General features: G+C 39.4%; 1 protein-coding gene across 3 annotated transcripts in view; it reads left to right on the forward strand.

Moving 5' to 3' along the window:
• Nucleotides 1–11,177, forward strand: part of QSER1 (glutamine and serine rich 1) — a 76,197-nt gene that overhangs the window by 19,284 nt on the left and 45,736 nt on the right. The window contains exons 1-3 of one of the 3 annotated variants that reach the window (XM_039535367.1): nt 4,121–4,180; nt 4,951–5,063; nt 6,050–6,211. The exons of 1 other annotated variant lie outside the window; for it this stretch is intronic. In XM_039535367.1, coding sequence (XP_039391301.1) covers nt 6,076–6,211 — 136 coding nt within the window. In that variant the 5' untranslated portion in view covers nt 4,121–4,180; nt 4,951–5,063; nt 6,050–6,075. Of the gene's footprint in view, nt 1–4,120; nt 4,181–4,950; nt 5,064–6,049; nt 6,212–11,177 lie in introns of those variants that run through there. One more of the 3 variants, XM_039535366.1, reaches the window with a different exon arrangement.

Consider the following 11,177-nt stretch of genomic DNA (forward strand, 5'->3'; position numbering starts at 1 on the left):
GTTTTTGTTGTTAGCATTGTTATGGCAATAAAAAGTTAATAATAGTATTTGATATGAAGTCTCTGGAAAGGGACTAATTTAAAATAGTTTCTCTTTTCATTTATTTTCTTTTCTTTTGATTCTGTATAGATTTTTTTTTTAAATCTATTAGAATTGTTACCCTACCATTGTCTAGAGATGTTGCTATCCTCTTTTTAAAAAACAAACAAACCTACAGCAGCCCCTTCTAACATGGTAACCACTTAATTGTGTGGTATTAAATTCCTTATAATAGAAATGAGAAAGTGAGCATGGCTTACTTAAGTTGAGTGTTAAATATTTTTGGAACATTAAATAGCAATTGAGACTAGTCATGAGATATGATTAGAGATGTTTATAACCACTATATCAAGTAAAATTAGCTAATCTAGAAGCTGGCATATGAAGGATTATTCAACAAAGTGAGAACTTTCATGAAATTGTTTAAAATAAGCGATCAAACTGAGTATACAATGGACTAGACGTCCATGGTATCGTTCAAACTTGATGTTTATAATTTTGCTTTGTACATTAAATATATTATGCATTCATGTGCTTAAAAAACATATTTCATAAAGATACCTGAGGCCATAATCTTATTTCAGATTGTTGGTGCTTGTGTTCATGCACAGTACATGAGTTACATGATCTGCAGGGATATGTGTGGTTTTCTGAGATAAGAATCTCCACTGTTAACAATTTATTGCACAATAATTGCTAGCTAATTGTTTTTATTAAATACGATATTTGTGTTGAAAGACAAATTCATTTTTGAGATTGAGGCTGCATTAACTCCTGACGGGTGGTTGAGAAAGCATAACAGAAGTGTTGGGTTCTTCAAATATCTTCCATGACATACATAAATATGAAACTTTTATTATTGTTAGAATTTTGACATTCTGATGATAATGCATTTTAGATAGTGGACATACTTGAGATAATGGTATAAGTTCTGTTGTGCTCTTTGTTATGAAGTGTGCCATTTTGGGATAGTTTGTCATTATACCTCCTGTTCAAGCAGTTTTTGTCATTCAGCGACTTCTACCTCACCAAACTAACATAAGAGGTTGTCTTGCTGTGTTTGGATGTAATGTTACATTTCCATTACAAAAAAGGAAGGGTGGATAAAAGAAGCAATTACTACTTCTAAAAACAGTCTGCACCAAGGATCAGAATAATCAAATATTGTTTAAAATTTCAAAATATTCCAACAGACCACTTTGAACAGAAAGTTACCCATTATGCCAGTGTGGATTTTTCACAGTGTGGAAGGAATTGTCTGTTCCATAGGGAAAATATTTGAGGCAGTATGCTTCACAACTTTTCCAGGGCTTGCAATGCTTCTAGTGCACCAGGTCAAAACACATTGCGGATGCAGGACATAAAATTTGAGGTTTTTTACCCACAAAAGCTTATACCCAAATAAATCTGTTAGTCTTTAAGGTGCCCCCGGACTCCTTATTGTTTTTATAAAATTTCTTAAAAAACAAACCTCATGGGAAACCCTTTTGATTGGCTGGATTTTTCACCTGCATTTTTGGGAAAAGCAGCCACTCATGGATGCAGCAAGAAGGAGGCAGAGCTCTCCTCCCTCTCCACTCAGGAATGTGACATTATTCTCCCAAGAGGCAAGGGGAAAAAAGGGAACAGAAAGAGCACAGCAGTTCAAGGAGGCTCCTCTTTACTTCCTTCCCTTTCTCTTCTGTGAGCAACAGGTCAGTCTGCTCTCTGCCCCTCCTCCTTCCCTTCTCCCTGGCCTGAGATGAGGAAGAGGGGACCCCACTGCAGTCTCCCCCAAGCCTGGGGTAGGGTGTGAAGAATTGTAGGAGGAGCAGAGGTGAAGTTGGGGGCGGGCAGAATTAGGTGGGGTGGAACAGTGGTTGGGACCGAATTCATGGAGGGCTGGAGGGAGCAGGATTGATTTGGGGATGGAATTAATTGCTGTCAGGGAGATGGGCAAATGTGGGGGTCGATCTTAGAAACCCCTACTTTTTTCAGACCACATTAAACATTGTGCCTGAGGCCTCCCTTAGAAGGTTGTCTGCCATGCAGTGAGGGTCCTTTTGCCCCAGAGAATTTCTGCAAAATCAAGGATACTCCAGCTACTTGTAATTGCTTATAGAAGGAAGAACAAGATATTCTGCCTTAGAAGTAATTTATGTAGTGAGAATTTATAGCTCAACTTTCAAAAACAAGGAAAAGAATCAATTATGTGTTTTTATGGATGTTACTGAAAATTGTACTTATTGTAACCAAAGTTGAAAATTCCTTCTTCTAGATCAGAAGATCGCACAAGGTTAGAATTGTATCACTGAATATAATTCTTGCTAACAATACTTGTATAATTTGAATTGATGATCAGTTTAGAATTGTATTACAATCCAGTCTTGATATATAAATGTAAAAGTTTAAACATATGTTTACACGGGCTGTGTGTGTATTATAAAATTATCTGTTGGGCTGGAAATATAACAATTTTTAGAATGAGAGAACAGAAAATAACTTCACCCATAATGAAATACAGTTATGTCTGCCAACTATTCTTAACAAGGATACAAATCAGTAAACATTTCTTGTGTCACTGCACAAGAGCCAAACTCAAGTGATTTGTTAGTATTGTCACAGCTAAAGGTGGAACTATAAAGAAGTAATCTCAAATATTTTGAACTTTAATACTTTTTCCTTAATAATTTATAATAAGATGCCAGAATAGAATCCTATATATTTCCGAAAGAAATATTGCCAAAGTGGTAGGGTAGAGCACTTAATGTATGCTTCCCACTGAGCAATATGAAGAAATTTGCACAGCGCTCAACAGTGTGAAGAACTCTCTGGGCTGGTACCAAATTGAGCATTGATGATTAGGGGAAAATAATTATCACCTGCACATAGGTGGTGATGTGCTATGTAGTGAGACCAAATGATGTGCCCAGTAGCCAGTTTTAGGATTTTAATTTAATCTTTTTATATGCAGTGTTGTTGTAGCTATGTTGGTCCCAGGATATTAGTGAAACAATTTGGGCGAGGTAATAGCTGTTATTGGACCAGCTTCTGTTGGTGACAGAGACAAACTTTTGAGCTTACACAACACAGAGCTCTTCTTCAGATCTGGGAAATGTATTTAGAGTGTCACAGCTAAATACAAGGTGGAACAAATTGTTTAGCATAAGTAATCAACACACATTTCACCTTGAATATTTCCTTGAAATATGTGTTAACTATTTATGCTAAACAATCCGTTACACCTTTTATTTAGCTGTGACCCTCTGAATACATTTCCCAGACCCTGAAGAGCTCTGTGTTGTGGTCTGTCTCACAAACAGAAGCTGGTCCAATAAAAGATATTACCTCACCCACCATGACTCCCTAGTTACGCTTTTTGGCAGCCTGGAATGATGGCTACAGGAGAGTGCTTAAGCACTGCATTTGGAAGAAAAACTGAGGACTGACACAATCACAAGGGCCAGGTATGACAGAAATGTGCCTGGAAATTCTAATAAAGCAATATCCCTCACAGGAAGGTGCTCAGTGCCTCATGTTGTGTAGTGGGCACAGTGTTCTTGCTGGCCTACCAAATCCATACACTGTTTGCTCTTGTCATCTTTAGTGAAAACAAAGGAACAAAGCTCACAGAGTTGCCAATTCTTGCAATATTAGGTAACTTTTTGAAAGTTTCCCATGATGTCATGATTGCTGCATCAAACGCTCAGTTTTTCCCTTATACAAAGTGGCTGCCTTCACATTCCAGGGGATAGCAGAGGGTTAGTCGAGTCCCTTTCTCAGCAGCCTCCAGGGAGGCCTGCCTTTTTTCTTTTTCTTTTTTTTTTTTGGGGTGGGACGGGGGCATGAGTTTAACATTATTCCAAGCATAAAATTCAATCAGACACACACAGGTTCAGGCAGTTGTCCCCTAAAGGCTCAACATCTAGAAGGCAAATGAAAAAGCTATAATTTATTGGCTTAAAAATCATGATATATTTTAAAATAATCTCATGGGGTTTTTGGTTCTGACTCATGTCTTTTGAATGCTTGGACCGGATCATATTGCACCATGGTCAGAAGTCCATTGATGACTCAGTGTTCCTGTTGCTCCTGCAGAACTGAGCCTCTAGAAGATTGAAAGTAATTTCTGCCCCCCACCAATTATCTGCTTTTCTAATTGGTAAACATTAGTTTGTTGCTTTTCTTAGTTTATTTTATGCATTGGCATTATTGATATTGGCAAAGATCTAGACATAGTGTATTTTAACTGTTTGTATCACTTACACACTTTTGCTGGCAATAAAAATGATAAAACTGCTTGATAATTCAAATGACTTATTATAAAAGTTAAACATGATCTACAATTTTTATTTAATTATATTTACTAGTGGAGGCCCAAAAGAATGGGGTTTTTTGGGCCATATTGCCACTTGCTATTGCTATCAGTTTTGTCTTTTTCTGTTTTATTCTAGTAATAAACAAAACCTTTTAAATGTTCTTTCATTCTTGCGATAGTTTAGCCATTTTAACATATTTATATTTAAAATAATATTCAACTTACACAAATGAGTTTAAATTGAGCAAGAAATTGACGTATTATGGTGCAATGACTCACCTATAGGTAGTGGCCCACTAATGCAGATAACGAAGCAGTAAATTTCGAAAAATGTATACTCCTTGCCATCACTAAACTAAGCAAATATCGCTTTTTTCTCAAGTTAATGCAATGTAGATTTTTTGTTATTGTGAACCTAAGTTTTCATCTGGCCAGCTGGTTCATGTAATACCAATTTTTAATTACCCTACACTTTTTGTCAAGTCCTTGCTCAAACACAGATATCAAGCCTTGATATTTTTCCTTTATATAACTTTTTGGCTTCTTGTCAGAGTTTCATCGACTTGTTTCTTTGGTTGTGTGTTTTGTTTCCCACATTTAATTTCTTCATTTAGCTTAAGCTATGGAGGAGGACATCCATCACACTCAGAAACGGATCTTCTTCACAGACAGACATATGCAGCTTCTCATCAGCTTCCAGGATATGCTACCACCCACCATCCTACTGGTAAATGTCTATTGTATGAAAATCAATTTAAATAACTGCTCTGTTAAATACTACATCTTTAAACTGATTAATTATATGGTCCTAAGGAGCCTGTAATGCAAGGTGTGGCAAAGGCTATTTCAAGAGTGAATTTACTATTTCATCAATTTACTGAGCCTTCAACCATGAGTTTGTCATGAGTGCACAATGGGGAAAGTAACCTAGGAAGTTCAGTGCTTCACAATCTGGCTTACTAGTTCTATGAGCGTTAAATTAAAAACAAAAAAGTCCTGAGTTTTTTCTTTCAGATATTGAGCATCAAATTTTCAATGACTGTAAGTTCAATAAGTATCTAACTGTTAACCTATTCTACACGTAAGAGTCAAATATTCAGTTGGTCTCCAAAGCCAGCTGCTGAAATTGTGCCAACAATTTTTGTGCAAATCAGATACTTAGAAGCCTAATTCATGCAAGTTTGGACACACAATTGTTCTTACTAGTTTGTGCAACCCCTTATGGTGTAGTATTAAAGGCTAGCTAAAAATGTAGCTTTAAAATGTGGTAATAGTGAATGACTTATAAGTAAATGATGAAACCTAATTGGTCATCACTTCATAAAAATGTGAGCCTGTATTCTGCAATCTAGATATCAACTTGTGTTGCATATGAAAGAAGAAGACTTCACAAAAAGAACAGTGGGCCAAAACCTGGAGGAGAGGAAAATGCATATTAAACTTAAAACTGATTAACTTTGCTTCCTACTGACATAGATTGAGTTATAGTATAGTGTTTTAACATATGGCTGACCACTACTAAATTAAAATTTTGAACAAATTTATGGTAGTTTTTTTTAACAGCAAGTGTTAACATTTCATACACAAATGCATTTTTTTAAACAAGGTGAAAGGCTTTGTAGTGTTTGGGTAGCAGTGATATCTCTGACTGTGGCTTGCTCTTAAATTTGTAATAGGAATTCATTGTGATTTGTATATTTGTTTTTTTCCAAGGTCTTTCTGGAATATTTGATACTAGTATGCACAGTGCTGGAAGTAACACTAAAGAAACTTCAGTTATGAACTTTCTCTCTGCAATTGAGTCTCGCACTGCTCAGGCTGCTGCTTCAGGAACTACCCTTTTACCACAATTCAGGGCTCCATCATGGCAGACAGGTGATGTTTTCTTAATTTTTAGCACACTTGTAAATTATTATATATGTGTGTATGTATTTAAAAGAGAGTTGTGGTGATGTAATAAATAAGACTGAGATGAGAATTCTTTCTTAAACTCCTCTCTTCATTATTCTTAACATTGTGAAAAAATTTCCTCTTGAAACAATTTTTTTCATATTGGTGTTAGCCCAGTAGTGAATATTTCTTCAGTTTAAAAAAAAAGGCTTCTCAGCCACTTTTGAATTTTGCAATTATGAAAAAATGCACATCTTCCACATCCATTTTATTTTGCACTATTATAACCCAAGCCAAGCTTTTCATTCAAATTTTCAAAATTGGCAAAACAAATACGGTCAGACCAGTGGTCCACCTAGTCCAGTATCCTGTATTCTGGTTGTGGCCAACCCCAGAAGCTTCAGAAGGAATGAGCAGAACAGGGCAGTTTTGAGTGATGCATTCCATGTTGTCCATTCCCAGATTCTGGCAGTTGGAGATTGAGGGATACCCGAAGCATGGGATTGCATCTGTGACCATCTTGGTTAATAGCCATTGATGGCCCTATTCTCCTTGAATTTATCTAATTCTTTTTTAAACCCAGTTTATACTATTGGCCTTCACAACATCACCTGGCAACAAGTTCCACAGGTTGACTGTGCATTGTGTGAAGTTGTTCTTTTTGTTTGATACCTGCTGCCTATTAATTTCAGTGGGTGACCCACTAGTTCTTGTGCTGTTATGTGAAGGGGCAAATAACAGTTCCCAGTTCCTTATTTACTTTCTCCATACCACTCATAGCCCCCTTTAGTCATCTCTTTTCTAAACTGAACAGTCCCAGCCTTTCAGTTTTTCTCATATGGAACAGCTTCCATACCTCTAATAATTTTTGTTGCTTTTCTCTCTACCTTTTCCAATTCTAATATATCTCTTTTCAGATGGGATGCCCCAGAATTTCATGCAGTATTAAAGACATTGGCATACCATGAATTTATATAATGACACAAAGATGATATTATCTGTCTTATTATCTATCCCTTTCCTAGTGGTTGCTGACATTTTGTTAGCTCGTTTGACTGCCGCTGCACACTGAGTGGATGTTTTCAGCGAACTCTCCATGATGACTCCCAGGTCTCTTTCTTGAGTGGTAACAACTAATTTAGTCCCCATCATTAGACATAGTTGGGATTATGTTTTCCAAGGTGCATTACTTTGCACTGTTGAACCCTGAATGCCATCTGTCATTTTGTTGCCAGTTACTGCCTTTAGTGAGTTCTCTTTGTAACTCTTCGCTGTCAGCATTGGACTTTAACTATCTTGTGTAATTTTGTATCCTGTGCAAACTTTGCCTCCTCACCATTTGCCCTTTTTTCTAGATCATTTATGAATATGTTGAACAGCAGTGATCTAGTACAAATCCTTGGGAGACCCATTATTTACCTCTCTCCACTGTGAAAACTGACCATTTATTCCTAGCCCTTGTTTCCTATATTTTAACCAGCTACTGATCCAGGAGAGGATCTTCCCTCTTATCCCATGACTGCTTATTTTGCCAAAGAGTCTTTGATAAGGGACCTTGTTCAGCTATATTCACTGAATCACCCTTGTCCATGTGCTTGTTGACCCCCTCAAATAATTCTAATAGGTTGGTGAGGCATAATTTCCCTTTACAAAAGCCATGTAGATGTTTCCCCACCATATTGTGTCCACCTGTGTGTCTGATAATTCTGTTCTCTACTATAGTTTCAACCAGTTTTCCTGGTACTGAAGTTAGGCTTACCAGCTTATAATTGCTAGGATCGCCTCTGGAACCTTTTTAAAAAATTGGCATTACATTAGCTATCCTCCAGTCATCTAGTAAAGAGGCTGATATAAACAATAGGTTACATACCATAGTTAGTAATTCTGCAATTTCATATTTGAGTTCCTTCAGAAATCTTGGTGAATATCATCTGGTCCTGGTGACTTACTATTGTTTAATTTATCAATTTGTGCCAAAACCTCCTCTACTGACACCTCAATCTAGGACAGTTCCTCAGATTTGTCACCTAAAAAGTATGGTTTGACTGTTTCTCACTAGCTCCTTCTTGTACTTAACCAACTACTTTCCTATCCCTCTTGACTACGGATGCAGCAGGCTCTGCCACACAAACCATGTCCTCCGCCATAGCCATGAGGAAGAGCTTATGGCTCCAGGTGTCGGGCTTTCCCCCAGAGGTCCAACAAACAATTGAAGACTTGCCCTTTGACAGCATGGGCCTGTTTTCTGAGCAGACAGATTCCAAGCTCCATAGCCTAAAGGATTCATGGGAAACATTGAAATTGCTGGGTCTGCATACCCCTGCCACCCAGAAGAAACACTTTAAGCCCCAACCCCCTCAGCACTTCTACCTTCCCCAACCTAGGCAGGACTTTTCCGGGAAGTGGGGCAGGCATGGTAGGCGTAAGCCTCATCACCATCCACTGCCCAATCAAGGCCAGGGCTCGGCGAGGCAGTCATAAGGCTTTAAGCAAGCCTTTTGATGGCGCATCTGGGGGCAACACACCACTCCACTCACTGGACCCTTCGCCCTGTTTTGTGAATCGTCTGTCCCACTTCTGTCATGCTTCAACCCAGATAACCTCAAATCGAAGTGGGATATTCTCTCCAATTCAGCAGATCATTCCACAACCACAAGTGGTCCATTCGCCCAGATATGGTGAATAGCATTTTCCAAAAGCAGGGAGTTCCCCAGATCAACCTGTTCACTACAAAAAGCAACAGGCAGTGCCTGTAGTTCAGTTCCTTCCAGAATCACAACCTGGGCTCCCTCGTGGATGCGTTCCTCCTTCCTTGGACGGACCACCTGCTGTTCGTGCTTCTGCCTTTCCCACTCATCCACGAGATTCTGCTCAAGATCCGCAGGGAGAGGGCCACAGTCATACTGATAGCGCCAGCTGGGTCTCTCCAGGACTGGTATACCATGCTCCTGGAGCTGTCGGTGGATACCCCAATCTCATTGCCCTTCCGGACCTGAACACTCAAGACCACGACCGTCTCCAGTGTTCCAGCCTCGAGTCTCTCCACATTACAGCTTGGAAGCTTCCTGGTTAAACCAAGTAGAACTAATGTGCTCCGATCCCATTAGGGAGGTTCTCCTTAGCAGTAGGAAACCCTCCACCAGGGCCACCTACCTGGCCAAGTGGGAAAGATTCTCAGTCTGGTGTTTGCAGGCCTGTACCCTTTCATTGCAGACACTGATACCTCTCACCTTAGACTGTCTGCTGCATTTAAAGAAGCAGGGCCTGTCAGTCTCATCAATAAGGGTTGACCTAACTGCCATTTCAGCATTCTACCCAGGAGTGGCTGGCCAATCAGTCTTCTCCAACCTGGTGGTGGGTCAGTTTCTTAAAGGTCTTGACAGATTATACCCACAAGTTAGGCAGCTGATCCCGGTTTGGGACTTCAGTCTGGTTCTTTCAAGACTAATAGGGCCCCCCTTCAAGTCCCTAGTGATTTGCTTGTTGTTCTATCTCTCATGGAAAGTGGCATTCCTGGTCCAGCCTTTCTCCCAAAGGTCGTCTCTGTTTCGTGCCAATCAGGACATTTTTCTCCCAGTCTTTTACCCTAAGCCACACGCTAACAGTCTGGAGCAAAGACTCCACTCCTTGGACATACGGCGAGCATTGGCCTTTTATATCGAGCACCCAAAGCCATTTCATAAGTCGATTCAGTTGTTTGTGGCAGTAGCTGATAGGATGTCTTCTCAAAGAATTTCATTGTGGATCTTGTCCTGTATCAGGGCATGTTATGATTTGGCAAAGATACCTGCCCTAGCACTAACAACACATTCTACAAGGGCGCAGGCATCTTCGGTGGCATTCCTGGCCCAGGTCCCGATCCAGGAGATCTGCAGGGCAGCGACATGGTCATCGATCCACATTTTCACCTCTCATTACCCAGCATGCCAGGGAAGATGCAGCAGTCAGCAGAGTGGTGCTTCAATCAGCAATTCCATGAACTCCGACCCCTCCTCCTAGGAAATGCTTGGGAGTCACCTACTTGGAATTGACGTGAGCAAGCACTTGAAGAAGAAAAAATGGTTACTTACCTTCTTGTAACTATTGTTTTTCTAGATGTGCTGCTCATGTCCATTCCAAGACCCACCCGCCTCCCCTCTGTCAGAGTATCCGGCAAGAAGGAACTGAAGAGGTGGCAGGGACCTATATATACCAGTGTGGAGGTGCCACTCCAGGGGCCTCCACAGCTGACCCAACGGGTACCACTAGGGGAAAAACCTTCTGACAACTGCACGCGGCACGTGCACACCTACTTGGAATGGACGTGAACAACACATCCCGAAGAACTGTTACAAGAAAGTAGGTAACCGTGGGGTTTGTTTGTTTGTTTTGTTTTTGTTTTTGTTTTGTTTTTTAATACAGTAGTCCTTCTGCCTCTATGGCAATAAGTATTTCTGTGCTTGGGAGAATCTGACTGGTGTTTGAATGTTACTTAAAATTTCTATTTACTGCATCCATATAGATATATTTACCAATAGTATATAACATATTTATTTGTACAGCTTGCAAATTTTAAATTGGTGCTAAAATGCTTCTCTTTTTATTATAATGGTTTAATTTCTGTTGAACTGAAAGGCCATCCAAATGCCCTCTTGAGCTGCCTTAGCTGATGCTGTCTAAGCAGTTTTGAGATTAAGTTGTAATGGTGCCCTGCTGCAACTATAAAACTTGAAACAACTGAAATATTTTAAATTATTTTAAATGGAATTTATTTGCTGAGATAATTGTGTCAAAACTGAAATTATTGTTAGTGAGGATTTTACTTATTCTCAAATAGTAGTTCAAAGCTAAAAAGCTGGGGGTTTTCCCTTAGCCACTGAACTGAAAGTTGAACTATATGAATCACTGCCCTATGCCCAATCTGGTTCCCATGAAAGTCAGTAAGATCACTGCATTTAACTTTCAATAGCAG

This window comes from Mauremys reevesii, linkage group 4 (genome assembly GCF_016161935.1).
Source record: "Mauremys reevesii isolate NIE-2019 linkage group 4, ASM1616193v1, whole genome shotgun sequence".
Lineage (NCBI taxonomy): Eukaryota > Metazoa > Chordata > Testudines > Geoemydidae > Mauremys > Mauremys reevesii.